Source organism: Coccinella septempunctata, chromosome 7, assembly GCF_907165205.1.
Source record: "Coccinella septempunctata chromosome 7, icCocSept1.1, whole genome shotgun sequence".
NCBI lineage: Eukaryota > Metazoa > Arthropoda > Insecta > Coleoptera > Coccinellidae > Coccinella > Coccinella septempunctata.
In genome coordinates, this window is record NC_058195.1 from 28,061,663 (window position 1) to 28,086,124 (window position 24,462).

Sequence of the window (24,462 nt, forward strand, 5' to 3'; positions counted from 1 at the left end):
TTGAAACAATTTTGGATCAGTTAGGAAACTCAATTTATTTTTCAACATTAGATCTAGCTTCAGGTTTTCACCAAATCGAAATGGACGAAAAAGATAAAGAAAAAACTGCATTCAGTTCTCCTTCAGGACATTTTAAATTCAACAGAATGCCATTTGGATTAATATCAGCGCCCAATACTTTTGCAAGACTAATGGATATTGTTTTATCGGGACTCCAAGGAATTGTTTGTTTTTGTTATTTAGATGACATTATTGTATATGGCTCTTCTTTACAAGACCATAACGAAAAATTAAGGAAAGTATTTGATCAATTGAGAATACATAATTTGAAACTGCAACCAGACAAATGTGAATTCTTGAAAAAGGAAATTACTTATCTTGGTCATATCATAACGAATTCAGGTGTAAAACCAGACCCAAAAGAAGTCGAAGCTATTAAGAATTTAAAAGAACCAACCAACGCAAAAATGATTACAAGTTTCTTAGGATTTGTTGGATATTATCGAAAATTCATTAAAGATTTTTCAGCAATTGCAAAACCTCTTACATCATTATTGAGAAAAGATCAAAAATTTGATTGGAGAGAATCACAACAGAAAGCTTTTTCTGAACCGAAGAACATAATAACAACCGATTCATTATTAATTTACACAGATTTTTCTAAACCATTTATTTTAACAACAGACGCATCAAATGAAGCTATAGGCTCAGTTCTTTCGCAAGGAAAACATGGAAAAATTTACCAATTGCCTATTACTCCTCAAAAAAATCGAATTGCAGAAGTAAGTCTCAAAAAACTGCCTGAACAAATAATCTATGTGATATTTATCAAAGATGACGTCACAGAATCCACAACATACGAAACATTATTTGAAACCTTGTTTAACTTGAAACTTGAAAGCCTTATTAAAATTCAACAATTGTTCTAAGTTTGTCATAACTGATATGTATCAGAAAAGATACTTTTAACAGCCTTCTATTCTACTTATTCCGTGATTTCAAATATAACATATTAGAAGAAGATAGAATGCCAATAACAGACAAAAATATGATCAAACAAATATTATTTGACTATCATAATTCACCATTGTCAGGACATCAAGGATTTGAAAGAACGTATCATAAAATCAAGGAAAATTTTTATTGGGATAATATGAAAGAAGATATAAGAAATTATATCAGAAATTGTCAAACATGGCAATTATCGAAAACCGATTTTAGAAATAATAAAAGCCCAATGCAAATAACGACAACCTCATCAAAATTTTGTGAACAAATTGCAATGGACATAGTTGGTCCTATACCAGTAACTCAAAACGGCAACAGATTTATTCCCACTCTTCAAGATGATTTTACGAAATATATATTCAATTATATGCAATGTCTAATCATGATGCAGAAAACGTAGCAATTCACTTTTTAAAATTCTGTACTAATTTTGGCTTCCCAGAAAAAATATTATCAGATCAAGGAATTGAATTCACATCCTAGACCTTGAAAGAATTGAATAGAATGCTAGGAATAAAACACAAATTAACCACCCCATATCACCCACAAACAAACCGATCACTCGAGAGAACTCATTTATCGTTAAAAGATTATTTCAGATGTTACGTAAACAAGGATCAAGATAATTGGGATGAATTTCTTAACTTAGCTGCATATTCCTATAACACGAACATACATAAAAGCACAGGAGTAACACCCTATAAATTAGTATTTGAATAAAAATCAAGAATACCTAACTCCATTCGAAAACCTCCTGAAAAACCTCATTATTCAAATTTAGCGAATTCAATTGCGAAAAAATTGAAAATTGCCAGAGATACAGGAAAGGAAAACATAATAAAGTCGAAAGAAAAATCAAAAACTTATTATGACAAAACACATAATCGTATTTACACATTCAAAGAAAATGATCTAGTAATAATTCAAGATTGCAGAGCAAAACAAACCAGTCAAAAATTATCCAAATATTTCAAAGGACCTTTCAAAATATTTCAAATTCATGATAATGAAACCGCCACGCCACTATTGAAATCGAAAAAAACAAATTAGAAACTTATCACTTCAATCAACTGAAACCTTTTAATATAATTTCAGAAGACGAAAATTGCCAAAATGGACGTTATCAAGATATTACCCTTAACGACCCTTCTATTGATGACCCAGGGCCTAGCAACCGAATATAAAGTAACTCCAATTCCTTCATCCTCAGGAATCATATTTCATAACTTAGGCTTAGCAAAAATATCTAATGAACATTTCACCCTTTCATCCTATATTAATCTTACACATATAGAGGAGAAAGTACAAGTAATTAAAGATTTTTATTCAATATCACTCAGTACGTGTCACATCGCAATTAACGATCAATTGGCTAATGAATGTTTTAATCAAATGAAATATATTCAAAAAGAGTTGGAAACTATTCAGAAACCATTCAATATAATTACTCATAAAATCAATATTATATCTAGAAGGAAACGAAGAGAATTAGTGAATGCCGTTGCCACGGGAATTAAATGCTTATTTGGAAACCCCGACAGTGACGATGCACAATTTCATTCTGATTCCATAAACTCGTTAATTATTAATGAAAAACAAAAAAGTTTTAATGCAACAACAAGTTAATATTATTTCCGCTACTACACCTAATTTCAATAATTCACTCACTAGAATGAATGAAAATATCAATATTGTAAATAAAAATTTGAAAGGTTTCAATAAATTGCAACAAGATATGATAACTATTAAAAACAGTTTTGAAGTCGAAATAGGATTATCCAACCACATTATTTTACTTATCGAGATGACAGATGAGTTAACCAATCAGTTGAATGAATACGTAAATGGTATTTCTCTTTTTTCAAATAATATCATCAGTTACAATGTTCTTGAGATATCGTCCATTATGATACAGAAGGAATATAAGTAAGATGATTCAGATTAAGCGCAACAACACCGTAAATCACCGAGAAGATGTAGAACACCTGAGTATCATTTACAACACCCTAATAAACGATTGAAAACGAGAACTCGGCCACAGTGATACCAGCAGCAGGGAATTTTTTGAGAAGTTCGTCATTGATATTGTTGTTTACGTTTCTTTTACATATTTTATTTATTTTGTATATTTTATCCTTTGTCGACTAATAGGTCTCGAATGGGTTAGAAGTTATCTTGCGGATTGAAAAATGTTTGTTTACAGTAATCAAAAAAGTTCTAAAGATTCTATTCAAATGGATGTACCACAGGGATCTGTGTTGGGGCCACTTTTGTTCATTTTATTTGTAAATGATTTACCGGACTCAATTAAAATTTATTTCATCATCCTGTTTGATTTTAGAATCTTATTGTTTGCGGACGACACGTCCTTCTTGATAACAGCATCAAGCTTACGGGAACTAAAGAGTAGATGCGAGATGTTGGTAGAGGATTTTTCGGACTGGTGCCGGAAAATTCTCTGATACTAAACGTTGATGAGACAAATCTAGTTCACTTTCAGATACGCGAATCTGTTGGAAAGTTGGTTCTTGATCTTCCTCTGGGAAGATTAGAATCTTCTGAATGTGTGAAGTTTTTGGGCCTGAAGGTTGACAAAAATTTAAATTGGCAGAGTCATACCGAGTCTGTCTGCAAAAAGCTCAGCAGTGCCTTTTTTGCACTGAAACGTTTAAAAAATATATTTCCGCCAGGTGTGTTGATTAGTATTTATTACTCAATGACATTCTCACATATGAATTACAACGTCATTCTATGGGGAGGATCAGCAGGCGGTAGGGAGGTTTTTATTGCTCAGAAGAGAATAATTCGACTGATCTTCGGTCTTAAACCCCAGGAGTCCTGCAAGCCAATGTTTTTGGAACATAGAATAATGAGCTTTCCATGTATTTATATCTTAAGATCTTTATTACATATTCACAACAATACTCTGTCTCTCATGAAATTCTCTCAATATCATGAATATAATACAAGGCATAAGAACACTATCTCAATCCCTGTGCATAGAACATCAAAATTTGAGAATTCACCTATGTATAGTGGAATTAAACTTTATAACAATCTGCCTAATAGGCTAAAAAATTTAGAATACTATAGATTTAAGAGGGAACTCAAAGAGCTTCTGCTGGAGAAATGTTTCTACAGCAAAAGTGAATTTTTGAGCTCTGTTATTGAATGAAATATATTGTTTTTCTTTTCTTTTGGTTGTAAAATGACTTGTCCTATACATGAACCATGTCTCAAAGGATTAAATAAAATTATTATTATCCGAAATTGTAGAGTCCACCCCCGACAAAAACGAGGAAAACACCAGCCGAGACAGAATTTCTGCGTCGTCGCGAATGTCATCTGTCGCAGCCAATATTCCGCGTCTTCCAACTGAAATACCTGCAATAAGATAACAAATCAATTGTGATGTTAGAATTTGATCTCTTTGAAACATGTTATCAATTTTGAGATTATTTCGACGATATTGTTTGCAAGACTAGCAAATATGTCTGTTGTTACGTGTACGAAGGATCTCTAAAAAAATTTTAGAAAATTTTAGCCTTGAAAAAGAAACAAACAGTTTCGAAACGTCGGCGTTGTCTTAAGAGACAATAAATAAACGAAGTCCAAAAATCCCAACATATTCCTTTCATTCTCATCAGTTACAATATTTTACCAGCAGAAACACTTTATTCCGAATTGCATAAAATTTCTACGAAGCAGAACTAGAAATTTGGCATAAATTAAGAAATAATCAATGGTTTTATAGTTTATCTTATCCAACACAACTATCAATTGTGTGCGACGATAAATCCACAAGAGTTAAACAAACCTCTCAAATAGGCTTATTTGAATCAAATCAAAAGTATGAAGCATTTACAAAAACAGTAATTCTAGATGTTCAAGGACAAATTGGCATAAGTGAACTGAGGAATAATTTGCCATTCACAGATATTAATGAAGATGATTGTTGTAAAAACTTAAAGAAAATTCTCACATTAGAAGCAGTAAAACTAGAACCATTAAAATTGAGCAATTTAGATCTTAGAGAATTGAAATATGCCAAACATAAATTATCAGAATTTGATGAACAATTGCAGAACCGATTGAATAAACCATTTATAATCAAACATACGAATCGGTTCACAAAAATATTGTTGATGATTGCTTTTATAATAATTTCCATTATAATTTACAAATGTTTGAAATGCTTCAAATTCATAGACTTATTCAGAAAATGTTGCAAATCAGATCATTTAAAAAAGATGAATTTGAATCAACTGAATCCGATTCAAATGATGAGAGTCAATCACTAAAATCATTAAGAAGATCACAAAGACTCAAAAACATACAAATATCAAGAAATTAATTCAGTACTTGACTCTATATTTTGTATTGTATAAATTCAATCTTCATTATTTCATATTTACAAAGTTTTGTTAAATTAAGAAAGCACAAAAATTTTAAATACCCCCAGAGGTGTAGTATACAAAAAATCCCATTATTGTTACTAAAAATAACTTTGCTGAATAAGCAATATAAAAATAATAGAAAAGAGGCTTCCTCAATTTGCGAAGCAGTTCCCCCAGACTGTCGTATAGAACGTTAGTACCGCTTAAGTAATCATACCACACGTATCGCATATTGTAATTCATACGTATAGTAGTTCTATGGTCTGTTTTAAATAAATACGTAACAGTTAAGTGTAAAGGTGACCTGTAACCATAACCAGTAAACAAATCAAGTTAAGTTAAGTGCACAGTTTCAATTCCAACGACCATTCGACGAGTTTTGGTGTCTTCTCTAAAAAACCACCTGGTGACAGAAGAACCTTTTTAAAAACCCAAAAGTTCGCAGCAGGAATACGACAATATATTGATGTTACCTAAATCATTTATTACTTGGCCAACGTTTCGAACACTATTTCCTTTCTCAAGGCTGCAATGATACGAATTCATAAATCATACATCCAGAAGAACGGAACTGACACTCAGCTCGTTATAATTTTTAATAATATTTAATTTTGAGCAGTATTCTCCCTGACATCAAATGACCTTGAACAGGACTTGTTGAAATTTCGAATCTTGAGCAGTTTGTGTTTTTTCACTTGACCTGACATGGGACATGGAAAAATAATAATAATTGATCGAAATCGCCTTCCACTCCTCAGCATTACTGAGTATTTTCCAGACTATTACGCCCTCTATGATTCCACAGAGGAAAAAACTTCTCTCGTATAGGTATCCACAGCAGTGTTATCTGAAGAGGCATACTTACTAAACCTTGAATGGAAATTTTGTATATTCAACGAACTGAATCTTTAGCAGTTTGTGTTCGCTATCACATCAAATGACCTTGAATGAGACTTCCAAAAATTTTCATAATTGTCCGAAATCGCCTTCCACTCCAATGGGACTTGTGAGAATTATATTTTTGAGAGTGGAATCTAGTGCTCCCCTTATTTAATATAACCTTGAATTATGTATGAAAGACCACCTGAGTTCGACTTTTCGCTGAAGATTGTTGACCTTGATTTGTGATAGAAGTAAATCCCTGAATTCTTTACTAAGGTGACTTTATATAGAATGAAATAAAGAACAAAATAGAGATAGCAGAAAAAAATTTTATAATTATATTTATTTTATAAAACGAGAAATAGACTCAATGAATAGAATAACAGACTGTGCGAATTTCAGTTCAATTTATTCCAATTTGATCAAGGATGAAAATAGACGAATTAGACAACCTAACATACAAGAACGAGTTATGATTGTTGATTAAAAACTGAAGGAGGATGGATGATGGATTGTTGTTGATCTGACGTTTTGCATCGAGAACATACGTTTTTTCATCAGATATATTACCGAAAATTTTGTGAGAAATTTGTTTGACGTGGAGATTTCCCAAGAATATAATTACATATAATGTCTTCGCATCTCAGAGATCATGAATACAGATAACAATAACGATGGTGCTTGCTCTGTTGTAGAAATACTTATTTCATAGTGGTGAGCGAATTCTCTAGATTCCTGTCTTGTGTTCTGTTATTTGTGATATTGTTCCAAAGTCCTTTTTTTTCTGTTGCTAAAGAGTATATAAAACTGTATAGTATTATTGTAATTATTATTGTAAGATCTGAAGTAGAGTAATTTCTTTTTAGACTTGAGAATGGCTACAACCAATAGCCGAAACTTCGTCATTGTTGAAAATAGTGAATTACGTTTTCAAATCGTTTATGTATTTCCAAAAATATTTTGGATTCTCGTTCAAGGATTCTTCTACTGAATCTATGAATGACCTATGGCAGATCTCGTACCTTTACCCTACATTTTTTCTCAATTCAGCAAACCTCGATTGATTCGGGATTGATTGATTTTTTTTGTAAATTATATGAGCGACTTTGTGGCTGATATCAATTGTTTCAGCTCCGTAGAAAACCAAGCAGGATAATAAGAAGTACTGCAGTCCTTTTTGGTACGTGTTTTTCAATGATATTTTTTATTATTCCGTTAAAATTGGGGACGCTTGTATTTACATCATTATCTACTAAAGAATTCCAATTGAGGTTTTGTAATGGAACAATTATAGTTCTGGCAACTCATGCATTGCGTGATTCCCTTTGTTCTAATTAGCGGTTCAATTTGTATGGCTATGTTGTGGAGATACTTTTACTGATTACTGATTGCTGGGTATGTTGGACGGAACAAACCAAACCTGCCACTGCGACCAAGCGGTCTATTGTAGCACACAAGCAAGCTCGTAGAGCTAGATCTCTCCCTCTAGTCCCATTCTACTCAAAAAGGAGATTATGTCGGAGGGGAAGTGATTCTTGAGTTCCTTTAGGACCATCTTCGGAGAACCAAATACTCCAATTCTGATCCTGTCTGCCACCGGCCAGTCACAGAGTTTCTTCTCCTGGTGAAGGGAACAATCAAGGTTTTGCAAGGGTTCACACATAACTGCTCCCCCTCATACCAACCTTGAATTATAGTTAGTGTTTCCTGAAGAGCAGCTGAGATGATTGCATCGTCATTGCCCGTCAGTAAAACAACTATATCATCCGTGCAAGCCTGAACATATACGTCAAGCAAGCTGATGATAGCAATAAGATCGTCAACCAGAAGGGACCAGAGAAGGGGTGATTGTACACCGTCCTGCGGGCAACTTCTGCCTGCTTTGAATCTAAGCGCGTCGCCGCAAAGCGTGGTTATAATGTTTCTTGAGCAGCATTGTGCTGATCCAATTCGATATGCTAGGAGGAACACCTCTTGGCAGCCCTCACCAGAAATTCAGTGAGGGCAGCATTAAAGGCTCCCTCAATGTTCAGGAAGACAGTCACCGAAATCTCCCTGGAGTTGAGAGATTCGTTGATCCTACCGAAAAGGTTATTGGGGGAAAGATCCGTAGATTAGACTGATCGGTCGGAATGATTTAGGCCGTGTGTTCGTTTTTCCCGCCTTGGGAATATACACGACTGTAAGCTTCCTCCAGTTGAATGGTATGAAGTTCCATGCTAAGCTGTATCTGAAGAGCCTAATAAGGTAAGACATTAAGTACTACAGTCCGTGCTGAAGTAGAGCTGGAAATATTTCATTGTCACTCGGCGCTTTGTATGGGGGAAAGGATAAAACTGCCCTTCTCACCGCGCATTCTTTGCTGGATCGCTGGAAGCGACTAGTGAAGTTCCTTTCCTTTGCATCTGTGGAATTAATCAGCACATCTGAAAAGTGTGTGTCAGCCATGATTTTAAGTGTTTCCGCCCCAGAGACGGATCCCAGCGTCAAAAATGGCTACAAGGAGAGAATTTGCAGCATCCTCGATGCTGCTTCAGAAGTTTTCCCAAGACTTCCTATTGGCCTCACTTCCTTGTTATACACGGTGAGTGTTTGACGGTACACCTCCCACTCACCTGCTGATTTTGGTCGGTTGAATTTCTTCCGAACCTCTTTACGAAGTGTCTCTCGTTTGGAGTCCCACCAAGATACTTTCCTATTGTCGGATTTCTTTCTTAGTGGACAGTTTTCATGATATGTCGAGACTATGGCTTGGCCAATTGAGTTGGCCAGCCTCTGTAAGTCTTCATGATTGTTAACGTTAACGTTAATGGATCCCAGATTCCGCTTAAGGGATTGTTTATAACCATATCCCAGTCGGTCAGTCTGGGATTGCGATATTCCTGAATGGGTTCACCGCCTAGTTCAATATTAAATTGAATATTTCTAGGGTCTGAGCCGGAGGGAGTGTCGGAAACACTCCAGTCAGTGATTTTAGTGCTCAGGTATTGCGAGCAGAGCGTGATGTCCAGTACCTCAGCCCGATTTTTCGTAACAAAGGTCGGAACAGAGCACCCACGTTGGATGGACCTCGCTTCTTCTAAAATGAGGTCGAATAGGTACCCACCTCTTTCGTTGATGTCCGTACTATCCCACGGGGTGTGGTAGGAGTTGGCATCACAAGCAACAAGGAGTTGAAGGTTTTTCCCCCTGCAGTAGGCAACTAATTTTCGCTCTAAGTTTGGCGGGGGGAACATTGTATCACCAGGGAAATAGGCAGAACAGATAACCAGTTCTTCTGTGCCTGTTTCCATGGGGAGTTTTACCAGGATGCAAGGACAAAAATGTCAATAGTGTTCCTGGAAGATACAGGACCTGGATCCCCAGATCTAAGTGGTATTACCTTGCCAGGAAGGTTACTGAGGCCATTAATTCTGCCTCGAGAAGTAACCCAAAGTTCCTGGATGAAGGCGATCTCTATCCTCTCCTCCAGGATGCGTTTTTCAAGGAGGTAGGATCCAGCCTTGAAATGCTGAATATTAGCTTGTAGGCATATATAGAGCTGCGCCATCGCTGGATGACACAGCTCTCTTCTTCTTTTCCACCACTGGCCCTTTACTAGCCGTTTTACCAGCCTTGGGAAGAGACCCGGTGGTAAGGGCTGCCTGCGGAGCTTTGATCGTAGAGGGAGCAGAGTCAGACCTCGCTCCCTCAACGGGCTCACCTCTGGAGATGCCGGCGAAGGAGGAAGGATTAACCCCTCCCTCCTTGATTTGGGTGTCCGACTCTTTGTCAAGAGAGAGAGAGAGAGAGAGACCAGAGAGAAGTCTCTGGTCCCAAACCCATAATAGCGCATCATGTCCAGGGCTTTTAGCCTAGACATGGAGCTCTCATCAACAGAGGAGGTCCATGTCCGGCCCGGCCCTGAAACCTGGTGGTGTAATACCACTCAGTTCTCTGCTTCCAGGCCTGGGTTCATCGCACACAGTCAGCACCTCATCTGGTGAGGGTCGATCTTCTAGCGGAGGGTCAGGGAAGTACGCATACATAGGGTTTTGGCAGCTCCATTCCCTGGAAAATGCGGAGGTTGGCCCCGTCGACGGCTTGATCTGCAGCAAACAGTTGCCAAGCCACGAGACGCTTGCCTCGTCCGCGCATCTAATCATAAGCCAACCCGGCGTATGAGTACAGCTCAAGAAGCGGATCCCTGCTCCTATTTTGGAGGTACTTAGTGCATATATGTCTTTGTTGTTACTGGATGGTTCTAACTCCACAAAGATTTAGTGATTCTTTCGTCTATCTACGCCTTCCATTAGTTATATTTTTAACTTTTAGTGTCCTTTGTTTGCTAGTTCGCTCTTGATTACATTAGGATCTGTTGAGTGATGAAGGGTGTTTTATCACTATTCTGTAAACACGCTCCTCTTTCGGCTGGTATGTGTGATGAACTATATTTTTATTTTGAAACTGTTGAGAGGGTCCTTGTTGGTCTGGGTTAAAGAATCTCAATTTAACAAAATGCCGACGTTTCGATTTATTTAAAATCGTCTTCAGGACTCTACAATAGATGGTACACATTAAGACGCTATTTAAAGAAGGTAACATTACACATCAACAAGAAAATATCAGAACAATTGTATATGAACAAACCACTAAAGCAAGCAAACATTAATGAAGGGCAAGGGAAAAAAAGATCGAACACATTAACAACTTGGTTACATATATATAAATATAAAAATAAAAAGAGTATTTATTATTGACCCTTCAATGAAATAAATTGAAGCTACTCACATTGTCAGTTGGTCTCTATTGTCTTCAGTAATAAATAATTGAGGGATGTTATGATGACAGGCATACAACGGAATTCGACTCGAATCAGAAATGAAAATGAAATATATTCAACGTGAATAATCATCTGTCAAGAAGGGAAGGAAACAATATGTAGACACACGAACATGACTAATGTTACGTTAAGATGTGAGATTTCTTATTCTTTGGATTATATTGAAATAGGCCGTGTTCAAATTCTCAATGTCACTTCTCTTATTGAGAGAATTTACTTCTTTTTTTATTTCCAGCATTTCACAAACTAATTTAAGTAAAAGATTGTTTTGTGAAATGCTGGAAATAAAAAAAGAAGTAAATTCTCTCAATAAGAGAAGTGACATTGAGAATTTGAACACGGCCCTGGAATATGACCTCCGGAGTGGGAGGATGGTCCAGCTGAAAGAGAAAATTCAGAGCTGTAATATAAATTACATTTTCAATGATCAAACAATATATATTATAGTGAATGTACGACTTTTAGCAGAGATTAGTTTACAGGGTGCGTATGATTCAAAGCTTACGGAGAAACCTCAGTAAAAAACCCTATCTCCTCGTGAGTTATTATCATTAAAACTGTTTCCTTATACTTCCTTTATATTTTTAATTTCTGCCAATATGAAATCAATATTCAATTCACCCCCTTTTGAAAAAAATATGTAAGAATTGGTCATAACATAAAATATATACTTAAAATATTTTTCTTCGTATGCTCCCTTTCTCTTCTCTGCCTAGCATGCCTCAACCAATCTTTCACATGCATTTCGAATTCTTTTTTGGTAATTGCAAAATGTTTTATCACTGAAGCTGAAACATTTACACATCATTTAAACAGTGCTGAATAATCTTTCAAAAAAGAATAATGTCACCTCACTTAAATTTGTGACAGTTTTCTGGTTTCTAAGAAAAACATTGGAAATTGTTTTTGCCCTATTCAATTAAACGAATAAATAAATATTTACTCACTATATGCACATTCAAAAATCTTTAATTTCTGAAGTTCAAAATTGTGCTGGCCCCTGTCCAACTACACAGCTCTGCAACCTCATTAGTTAATAATTTCTTTAACACTCTCTGAGTGAAGTGTCTTCCTGTTGTTCCTCCTATGGAGGTCATGATATATATCTGAAAAATGGTAAAAATTGTTTAAATTTTGTTAGACAGAGGGGAATATTCACCAAAAAAGATTTGAATCTATAATAATGCTTATGCTCACCAATGATTCGTTATGTTTTTTTTCCGCATAGACTAACGATTCTAAGTACTCCAACTCTTCTATATTTTTGCAAGGCAATTTACTCGTTATGAAGTTAACTGCCTCACTATTAAGTGAAACTTGGCTGTTTGCTCCTATTGTTTCTTTCAGTTCATCGACTTTTAATGTCAACTCCGTTAAGAGCTTGATTATTACATCCGAATTATGGCAACAGTTGTGACAGTTTTCTGAAATTCAACATGATTTTTAACGATTATTATTTGTTTCATTCCATTTTGACAACTTTATTCATTTTGTTTTATAGACTATCAACAGATAGCTGCTTAATGAAACCCCGATATTTAAAGTAACTTTAGAATGTAATCAGTAATCACCATATTCAACAAGATTGGAAAACTATTGATAATTCCCTCTCCATACCAACAAATATGGAATTTCCAAATCGACAGTCTTTCGAATTATTGCATTCTCAATTCTTATAAGAATTGAGTGAAATTTCTGTTTGAAAACCGTTAAAATCATTGAAATCTACAAAATGAAAATATTTCGATGACCACTGCATTGTTACCACTGTATAATATTTGATGAATACAGGCCAAAAAGAATACACAGTTTTATAGAAAGTATATAAATTAAAACTCACCAACATTTTGTTTCCTACTTTTCTCAGACATTTCTGATTCAGGAATCCCCCCGGGGGATTCAACATAATTGAGCCTGTAATCTGATATGTCAAGAACAGTGGGCTCTGTGTTGACAGTAGAAGATGACCGAGTATCTGCAACAAAGATACTCAAGTACTCAGTACAGGAAAGATAAGATATAAGGTCCTTTCGTTTGCATAAAAAGTGTAGCACTTTTCTACACTCGATTTGATTTACACCAGTGTAGAGGAAGTGTAGTTTATCTACACATAGTCAAAAGGAGATGTAGATAAACTACACCTCCTCTACACTGGTGTAAATTCAATCAGCAAACGAATACTAAAATCGAGAGTAGAAAAGTGCTACACTTTTTATGCAAATGAAAGGACCTATTGCGAATCTAATCAACAAACATAAATCAGTTTTTATTCAATTTACCTTCACTTATCTCCTCTATGGTGGAAATTGGTCTCGATATTGGGTTAAGTGACATTGGGGCAATCGGTAAAAACTGGGCATTGTTGTTATTGTTAGCTAGAATGAAATCAGAAGAAATTAATTTATAATGATATATCATATATCAAGAGCTCACCTTCATCACTATAATTCAAAACATATTGTGAAGGATTATACCTTCTATTAGGTTTCAGAGTTCGAACAGTTTCTTCATCACTCGAAGTTATAGACAGAGCTTTTTTTTTGGCTTCCTGATAGGTTTCTGAAAATCATAAGTTCTTGGATGAGTAAAATAAAAAATTTAATCATGGTACAGCCATACCACAATAACATTCCACCTTGATTGGATAAAGTTTCCATGTTTCTGGGTTTGGTTTCTTTTGCCTTGCAATATAAATTGTAGTATTACTCGGAGGCCACCAACACTGTTTCTGGTCAGTAGAAATCCACGATGTAGGAACTTCACTGACTGAGACATTGTCGCTTGTGGATTCCGTAATGAATTGCACCACAGCAAACATTCTGAAAATTTATTTGAAGACTTAGTGTGTTTGAAACCAATATTTTTTAGTTTTTTTTTATGAACTGATGAGAATTTTTAAATTATGAGATGCATGGTGGTGATTTCTTCATAGTTAGCAGGAAATCGGGTACATGAAATATGAAATGAAGATTATATGTAGTTAACAGATTACAGATTGCTGGGTGTGTTAGATTATAGTTAGATTCCATTGAAGTGTGTAGGTTTCAAGCGAATGATATGAATTATATTTACCAAATTATGCTAGATTGTAGAAGTGTCATCAGAAGTATATGACAAGTTTTCGGGCCCACTGGTAAAATGAATGTTTATAGCTGTATAGATTTTGTAGGATATTTATAATTTTTTTTTATCAATTTTACATTTTACTGATGACCATGAATCAGTTCTATGCTTATCCTCCGAGACTCTGATCTTTTCAGAAGCATACATTTGCTCAGGATTTCTTCCATTTCTATTTCCCTAAACCCAAGATCGTTTTCAGAAATTTCTTCTATTCCTACGAGCTTGGATTGTAAGGGAACATTAAATATATTTACTGTCTCGTAAATTTTACCAAAAATACGAACATCATTGGCATGCAATATCCTACTGATAATCATAATTTGTCCTGTCTTCAATTTAATGACATTATTTGGTTCCTTTTCAGTTATCTTGCAATCTTTGAAAGAAACTGTTTTCAGGATAGAACGGGTTACTGAAGTGCTCTCTTTCGTTAAACTCTCAATATAACTTTCTTCACTCAGTCTATTATAAATTTGTTCCAATGGCCTAGAAGTGGTTTTAAGTTTCTGTTTTATTCCATACATACAATTTTCATATTTAAATGCACTGAAATCGTCCAGTGAGCCATGTAACTTTACATCATCTGCAAGATGTATCAAATTATGAACATTGTATGACATGTTCTTCGCACCATATATTGCAGAATAATTTTGAACAAAATGTAGCAACAATTCCTTTGCATACTTATTGTGCTCCTCTGGTAAGTTCTTTCTGCAAAGAATTCTGATTGCACTAGACAATGTGAGGAAATGAATGTATTTGTCTGGAGGTAAAATTCCTGACAAGATACATGGTCCAGTATACAAAAGAAATTAACGAAATTCTGTTGCCTTCCATCTTTCCAATTCCTGAAATATTCGAGGACCACGAGCAAACCCCACTGGAATACAGGATTTTAACGATAAGAACCCTTGTTCTAGTTCTTCTAAGTTCGGCCTACTGATTCTGAGATCAGCCTTTCCTTTGATCCAAAATTGAAGAAGTTTCTTCATCACACCCAAACAGTGCATGTAGTCTAGAGGAATTTGCGAAACCATGCCAGTATTCAGCTCTGTCAAAATAGATACACCTTTATGATGTTCTTCTTGAAGCTGAAGACTGAAAAATTCATCTGTCCTCAGAGCATTATTTGTTTCTGGAAAAGTCACATGGTCTTCTACATAATCTCCTTCTTGTATACACTTGCTACAGCCGAAATAACCAGAGTGGCTCTTTGTGAGAGTGACAAATGCTTTTGCAGGAGCATCACAATTAAATTATGCAACCCAGGAATATTTCAATTTTCTTTCCATTATACATTATACCCTGTCCAAGCAATTCCTTAGCTTCATTAACAAATTGTTTCAAAAATTTGTTGGGGTCTTCAGGTTTTGTATTACCATGAAAAATTCAAATTGTGAATGGTTCTGTATAAAATGAATCCCTTACTGAACCTAAAATAGTCCAAAATTGACTGCCAGAAGATTCACTCACAGGCAAACCATCTATATTGACATCAAAGGTGATTTTATGTGGGATAACGTTGGGATAGTATTTCTTCAAAGATATTTTCAATCCAACTTCAATGCCTATATGATAGTATGATCCGGAATCAATTTTTTCGATTGGAACTTTTCTTGGAGTATGTAATAATGTACGGGCATCACTCATACTTAATTCTGGTAGAGTCTCTTTCAGAATTTGCAGGATATTGGAGATAGCAGTATGGGTGATATTATGAGTTACAGACGAAACACGTAATTTATGTAAGAGATCCGAGTACTTTTTATCTGGAGCCACATCCAATTGATCAGGAATTTTGAAAGAACACCGTGGATCTCTTGATGACGACTGGATAAACGTTGCTGATTCTTGATATCTTGGACTGACTATGGGGGCATCAACTCTATCTTCATTATAATCAATATTTGATTCAATTACATTTGGTGTTTCAATGACTATGTGATTAGAATTTTCATTATTTATATATGCACTGTTTGACCCTGTGTCGCTTGTACTCGGTAAACTAATAACCTCCTGGGTTATTAGTTCACTGTTTGTACTATTAGATGAATCTTCTTCATATCTAAAACGCTTTGATAATTCTGATTCTTGAATCCTTCTAATTCGTCTTTTATGTCTGTCAGAAACATCTTTCAACAATTTGTGCCTTCTTTCCATCTTAGAAAATATTGAGTTTTTCTAGCACGGACAAAATTATAATATGATTCAATATCTAAAATAACATTACAAATTTGAGTTGAATCATCGATGATTGACCTCAAATCATTCGAGTTTGAATTAACGAAGGGTGTGAAAGTTGTAGAATAATAATAAATAATACTACAAGTTTATAAAGGGAGTATATATTTATATAACTCACCTTGCTCTGCACGTTATATTTAGTCAATAATAACGTTATCACGCTGCTGAATGAATAATTCACGAAATTCATTCACTGAACCCAACAAATAAAACTTATAGTCACTAATCACACAGCCTAAAACACGAATGACGAATATTCACTTCACGTTCACATGCAGCAAAGAAAGAGAAACAGTTAGGGCGTTTTGATTTAACCTTTAAACTCGAGAGACCATAGAGTGCAGAGATATATATTATAAAATTCAATGAAATTTTCCCATTTTACGATCATATCTCGATGTATGATGATTTGTAGTCTTAATCATATAAATAAAGAAATAAATTTCCCAGAATTTGAAAGAATAAATTGATGAATTATTCGTCCCCTAAATTATAAAAATACACATCATAGAGTATATTAAAGTAGTGTTCTTGTGATACACATTACGAAAAGATGAACTCTTCGATATTATCTGATATTATTTTACAGATATCTTAATTTCACTGAATATTAGACAATGAGTTTTTCACTCAAATAAGAGGTTCTCCAAATTCCCCGTGATTTCTACGTAAAAAAATGCCTGAACAAGGTTCGAGTTTCAGATCCGCAACTTGAAAACAAAAAAGTTTTGAGAACTTTTCGAAATCGTCAAAATTTATTTTTTTGCTAATAAACTCAAAAACGAAGAATCGTAGAGGAGGCTACACGGTTTCACCATTCTTTGTTTCTCTGAAAAAGAGCTCGGAAATGCATCATCCGTTTTCTTCTAAGTGCTATAATTCTCGAGATCCCCTCAGTAGACAACGAATTTTACGAATTTATGGCTGTACAATATGACTGATATTGAAATATATTAATGAAAACAGGCAAAATTATGATAAAAGTAATGCAAAAGGTATATTGCTGCGTAGTTGCGACGTGTTTTGATGATGAATAGAACATTTCAAAAAGGTACTGAAAAGTTTTCTTCGAGAAGTCGCCGTGTTAGGGTTTATGGAAATTCATTCATAATACATCATTCCATGTTCTAAAAAGATCACCGATAAAATATTTAAGAAATATCAACACACATAAGTCGCATAGTAGTAGCTATGTTCACTTCATGAGAACATCTCGATATAATGTTACATGCAACAACTAAGGAAGTTATTTTAGGAAATTCGCAAACTTAACAATATGTGGATGTTTATGTCCACAATGTGAAATCCTAAGTATATCCATGGTAATTCTCAAAGAAGTTCTTCAATGCGATATTTTTTGGTACTCCCTGCGACTTACTGTTACATTTCTGGTTGACTGGGTACAATTGTTCTGATATTTTCTTGTTGATGTGTAATGTTACCTTCTTTAAATAGCGTCTTAATGTGTACCATCTATTGTAGAGCCCTGAAGACGATTTTAAATAAATCAAAACGTCGGCATTTATTTTTATCACGCATGAACCTAATGAGTTTCCTGTATGTCTCTGGTGTTAAAGTGCTCAATTTTATGGTATTGTCTGCCAACTATTTTCAGTCTTTCTACCATTTTTGTATAGTCCAAAACTCCATAGATGAATATCGGAAGTGGTTTAGGAGAACTATTCCTCTTGAAAGCCAATTGAAGTCCCTTCAAAACAATATGGAAAAACACTTTCATCAATAATTTTATTTTCAAAATAGATCGAAGAAAATACAAGCATATTTAAATTTTTCTTCGGGAAATCAGTAGATGAAGCAAAACGATCTGTAATTTGGTGTTCCTGTAGCGCTGTCAAAACATCCGGTACCTCTCTCAAGCTGACCCTTCTGAAACTGAAATACAAGTTCATTATCATCTAGTACAAAAAACTCAAATTTGTGTATGCTTATGTATAAGCATTTATTTGCCCCCGAGGCACGAGGCATTCGACTTCTTCGAATTTTAGGAGTATATTAAAAGTAATCAGCTTTTACATGTTGCGATTGTCTGAACTGAATGCAATACAAAAACCATGGGCATGGGCGTAGCCACGATTGAGTTTTGGGGGGGTTTTGAAATGAAATTATTCTGAATTTGACATAAAGTGAGAATGAGGAGAGGATAATTGTAATCAGACTGCAAAAACACGTCTGCTCGACTAGTTTCGGTGAGTTAACACATCACCATCTTCGGGAGCCAAGTAACAAAACGACTGCAACGAAAGGAAGAGAAAAAATTTGTGGAAAAATATCGGAAATATATGAGTTCAACTTACGATGCAGCAGTCCTGTCATAGATTTCCAACTGGGCAGAAAAATCGACCGTCATACATATTTGTCAACATATAAAATATAACAGATATTAAACTAAAATTCAAGTCAAAAACTTTGAAAATTTAAAAAAGGATTTTCAGGTGAAGTGGATATATAAACAAAAACAAAACAATAAAGCTACAGCACGCGGGTACACCGCCGTCAAGACAGCTGACAGATTGACAGAAGGGATCGACTCGCAGTCAGCACATAGGCGGCGCCGACAAAAACTCAATGATTAGCTTTTGTTTCAGCTTTTAATATAGGATTCATAATTTCAAACGTACGAAGGCGTAGAAGAGCCACATAATATTTTTAAAATATTTTTGCTTAAATTCCGACTTTGAAGTCGGAATTCTCTAAATTCCGAGTTCAAAGTCGAAATTTAACTAAATTCCGACTTCAAAGTCGGAATTTACTAAAACACACAGGGTGTTCTACGACGACGTAGATTTGTTCCTGTATTACAGTTTGCTTTTCTACAAATATTCAAATTCGTATAATACAAAGTGTTCCCACATTTATGATGAATGAATAATGATGTACACGGGGTGTACATTATTATTTGAGTTTTCTTCTATGAGAGGTCATAACAATGATATGACAACCTTTTACAGACATGACATGACATGAATATTTGTTTAGACGTAATATGTTTTTTAGGTATATTCCGGATATTTTATGAAAAAATTTTCTTCTCATATGTACAGGGTGTGCAAAATTCGTTGTCTACTGAAGGGATCTCGAGAACTATAGCAGCTAGAAGAAAACGGATGACACATTCTCTTTTTTCCTGAATATTCCAAATCTGAAAACAGATTCAACCTAATGGTCATAGATTTTGAGTTATGAACGAAAATTGAGAAATTGTCATATTTAATGAAACTGAATAACTCGCTTATTTGAACTCGTATTCGAATTCTGTTGTTACATTCTACAGACACTTTTTTATGCGGAATTCGAATATGATATCATTAAATTTTTTGATACAGCCATTTTCGAGATACGACAGGGATTTCTGATTTTTCAAATGTAAACTATAGTTGAAATTTCTTTCATATTGCTGCAATTTTTTTGCTGATTTCAAAAATGTATCATATGTCGTTATTCACATTAATTAAACCAAAGGAGAAGAATCAATACTTTTTCCTACTTTTCGATTCTCTGTTGAATTATAAGTAGGCTGGCTTGCCATAGCAACCGTTGAATATGCATTATATTTTGTGAACCTGAGCCTTTATGATTGGAATCACAGATTGCATTCCGATGATTAATTTGCTATTTGTTCTCGCGATGTTTGGCATGCTTATCTTACGATGGTTCACAATTCGAATACTACCGTTGACAGAAGTACCAATTTTTCATCATCTTACTCTTGTAAATATTGTAAATATAAATAGCTATCGTATTTTATTTATATTACTGAATCTTTGAGTTTCTTTCATGAATAGAAAAACGATAATTGAATAAATTTTCTTCTTTAATAATCAGAAGAAAGCCTTTTACTCTCTTTTAAAGGATAGATATCTCGATATCGATATATAAAAGGAATAATTATTCGACAGTTGGTGATTCCTATCACAGAAGGTTGAGTTCACATAGGATTATGTGGAACCATATTGCATTTTCAACGGTCGCTATAGTTACGCCAGCCTACTGAAATTTCAACAGTGAATCGAAAAGCAGGAGAAAGTATTGATTTTTTTTCCTATGTTATATTCATGTGAATAGAGACAAATGATACATTTCTGAAATCAGCAAAAAAATTGCAGCAAGATGAAAGAACTTTCAACCATAGTTCACATTTGAAATATCAGAAATTCCTATCGTATCTCGAAAATGACTGGATCAAAAAATTTAGTAATATCATATTCCAATTCCTCATAAAAAAGTGCCTGTAGAATGCAACAACGGATTTCGAATAAGAGTTCAAATAAACGAGTTATTCAGCTTCATTGAAAATGACCATTTCTCAATTTTCGTTCATAACTCAAAATCTATGAACGTTAGGCTGGATCTGTTTTCAGTTTTGGATTAGTCAAGAAAAAAGAGAATGTGTCGTCCATTTTCTTCTAGCTGCTATAGTTCTCGAGATCCCTTCAGTAGACAACGAATTTTGCCCACCCTGTACTCAATGGACAAGAAATCAGTACACCCCGAGGTACACCCGATGTGCTTTTATGTTCCTTACATGAAGAGGTCATTGAAACGGTGAGAAAACCTCATATAGGCAGCTCAATGACGAATTGGTTCATTGCCGAATATGCTGAGATATTCATGAGAGGATTCAGATTTCACAAAATAAACACGTTGTTCTTCAATAAATATCGAACTTGATGTATTTTATTGGAGATAATTGTCATTAGGTCCATGTTTTTCAATAATTATGAAATTATGGTCGTAGGCAAGTAGAGGTAAGGTTGAGCACAACTTCCCCCCACCCCAGTACTGAAATAGTAACCATAAAATAACATTGAGCATTACTTTGAAGGAGGAGTCATATCGAACTACCGTATCGTGAATGATTTCGATCGGAAGTCATCTATTGGCTTTTCTGAAATTAATGAATTTTAAGTTGGCGAGGTTAACAATATAGTCTCGGTAAGTTCATAATTCCTTTAATTTAAACAAGGATCTCACTAGGAATGTATGATGGTGGATTTGCTTGTTCTGGATTCATTGCTTGCTTCCATTTTGTTTCACAGCATATGTTCTTGTACTGCTTTTCATTTCCCCGGAGCAGGATTCCTTCTCGGGTTTATTAGTTATGATTATTATATTCATGAAAATCTTTGTTTCTTGAAGAATCGAGAAGGAATGCTGTAGAACTTTTGTGCACATTTTCATTTTCTAAGTCTTAGTGTGTTGTAGGGTATAGGACAAAAACAACAGCTGGATTCTCTTAATCTTTATTCGGCGACGTTTCGCAGTATTATTTGTAAATTCTTTCTACTTTATATGTTATTCAGGGTAAAACAATTTCAACTCTATAAAATATAAAATCCTTAAGTCATTTAAAATAACGTTTTCTACCACAATCATCTAAATAAATCTCATTAGAGCAAATCGGCATTTGATCATCAACGTGTTATTTTTCTAGAAATTTCCAATCACAGAGAACAAACCAGACGAACAATAAAACATAACCAGAAACAATTTTATATCATTGACAGATTTGGGTTATTCTTTTTCTTACAATTGGTCTATTTTAATGAACCGAATACTTACAATGTTGAATTAATATTTTATTTATTTTATTCTTCCATTCTATTCAAGTGTTTGTATTCAATTGAAATTCAATATAATTTGTTGAGATGTTCAGTGTCTGTTCTGAAATTGATACTGTTATTTAAATTGATGTGAATCATCTCTGAAATGTTCCTTTTTCTGTATTTTTTTCCCTATCTAAAATTTTTACATTTTCAAAATTAATACGATGGTTCATGTTAAAGAAATGAGAACACAAGGGAGTCTTCTCTTTATTTTTCACATCTTTTAAATCATTTTTATATTGTTCGGTTCTGGCATCTAAGTCTTGTTTTGTTTGTCCGACATAATTTTGAAAATGTGAAAAATATGGTAGAAAACGTTATTTTAAATGACTTAAGGATTTTATATTTTATAGGGGTATGTAATTTGTTTTACCCTGAATAACATATAAAGTAGAAAGAATTCACATAATACAATTAGATTGTTTGCGACTGTAACACGTTGTTTTTATAGGCCTGAAGAAGCTGTAATGATCTCCAGTTTTCTGAGAAAAATTGTTCATTTAAGTGCATTCCTTTCATTTCACATCTCCGCCTTTGAAAATATTTAATTTTCAAATATTCAGTACAATCATTCCGATAGCCAGAGTAAATGTAAAAACCGTTTATCTGTGTTTAACGTTGTTTTTCTTGTATGCCGTTGAAGATTTTGACGTTTTTCTGATATTGATATGCGATAAGCCGGAGCTGACGACGTTTTTCACTCTTGTCGCATTCTGGAATTTTCAGATTTTTAACGTGTGGGGGGATTTGCCTATAAAAGCAGATTTTTCCCCGCGACGGTCACTTTTGACTTTCACTCTCTTTTACTTTGACTCTTTTACTCTTTAGTCTCGTTTGTCACTTTTACGCTCTGTACTCTCTGCGATTCGACTTTAATTGTGTGCACGAAAAGCCGTTCAACGAATTAAGAAATAATTTTGTATTACGAAGTTAGTGCTCTTAGGAATAAATTTTAAGTTCTCGTTTGTTTTCTGCGAGTGCCTGAAATAAAGGAGGTAGGTCCCCGTCTTTGCCGTTCAGTTTCTTTATTAGACCTACACCGGTTACTTCTTTGACACTGCTGTACTGTATCGCTTTCTGTTATCTTTTGCCGTACTTTACCCTGTTTCGCGAGTCTGACTTCTCCCTTCGCTATCAGTCATGGTGCGTAAGCCCTTGGGGTAGCGAATAAAAGTCTCGAGTAGATCCGCCATGGTTGGATTTCTTTCATTTCTGGAGAAATACAATGAATTACATCCCGAAACCGTATAACAAGTCATTTCACTTCGCGAGGTCATCCTTAGTATACATTTCGTCAGTTCTGGTTGGCGCATTTTATTGAACAACCTTTGATTTTTCACTGTACCCGGTATAATCTTTACAAAGTGCTCGTGATCGGATAGAATTCCCAGAATGTATGTTTGCTGATAGATTCGCTCATATTTCATACCTACACATATTTCCGTTGTATATATAATCAGTTTCCGAAGGTGTGAATAAACTGGTACATAATTTGATTTTGACTACTTCGTTATCGCTACCACCCTAGATAACAGCGAACTCTGTCTCCGACTAGCAGCTACTCTGGTAGGTTTGCTATTCTTCCTAGTGAAAAGAATAGCTGGCGCTCGAGATAAGTTTTCTCCGAGGTAACCACGTTACAAAGCAGTTGAAATAATGATGCGAAACGTCGCCGAATATAGATTAAAAGAATCCAGATGTTGTTTTTTTCCTATACCCTACAACACACTCAGAGTTAGTTATTGTGGAGGACATTATTGCTTCAAAGTTGTTTTAATTTTCGTTCATTTCACATAGCTTTTTGGATGGGAGTACCTCGGATCGGAACTCGATCATTTGCAGAATAACTTTTGCATGTGAGCACAATTTTGGCCGGATCTGAATAATTTGGGCTAAAGTGCAACCTTTACCTTGTGAAATACAATTTGCCTTGATCCACAACTTTTGGCCGTAGCCTGGAGCTGTATGAATCTTGGGCTGGAATACGATTCTTGGATGGAATGAATACCTGCCAGTGATTACTCCCTACACGGGAGAATATAAGATCAAATACTATGGGAAATCTATCTCGCAAGAGGACCAGGACCGTTGCTAAAACTCCCTTGAGTTAAGTAGTAATAAAAGTTTCTGTAACTTTGAGAGATTGTGCTTGATGAATCCCCATCGTTGGGAACTGTAAATTTTTTCAACTTACATCTTGTTTTTTTCAAATATATATATATATATATATATATACTGCCAGGTTAAGGGTGTAGTGACTCAGGTATCTGATGTAATAAATGTGAACTCTTTTTTCTTTACCGAGCTTTCGCAATTAATTTATTGCATCCTCAGGGTTTCTAAAAATACAGATATACAATAG

The 24,462-nt window shown here is 34.8% G+C and overlaps 2 protein-coding genes across 2 annotated transcripts in view; both read right to left on the reverse strand.

The window, feature by feature from the left end:
• Window positions 1–4,281: 4,281 nt before the first annotated feature.
• On the reverse strand, window positions 4,282–14,316 carry LOC123317165. Its single transcript, XM_044903555.1, has 8 exons — window positions 14,182–14,316; window positions 13,729–13,928; window positions 13,543–13,668; window positions 13,389–13,484; window positions 12,950–13,084; window positions 12,307–12,533; window positions 12,057–12,215; window positions 4,282–4,392 (listed from the first exon to the last, which is right to left on the reverse strand). Exons 2-7 carry the CDS (start codon window positions 13,925–13,927, stop codon window positions 12,078–12,080), a joined length of 921 nt encoding a protein of 306 aa, XP_044759490.1. The 5' UTR covers window position 13,928; window positions 14,182–14,316; the 3' UTR covers window positions 4,282–4,392; window positions 12,057–12,077.
• Window positions 14,317–18,201: 3,885 nt separating this feature from the next.
• The window catches only part of LOC123317054, a 123,631-nt gene continuing 117,370 nt past the window's right edge, over window positions 18,202–24,462 (reverse strand). The window contains exon 5 of the mRNA XM_044903412.1: window positions 18,202–18,369. Within this exon, the coding sequence (XP_044759347.1) occupies window positions 18,350–18,369 (20 nt within the window). The 3' untranslated portion in view covers window positions 18,202–18,349. The remainder of the gene's footprint in view (window positions 18,370–24,462) is intronic.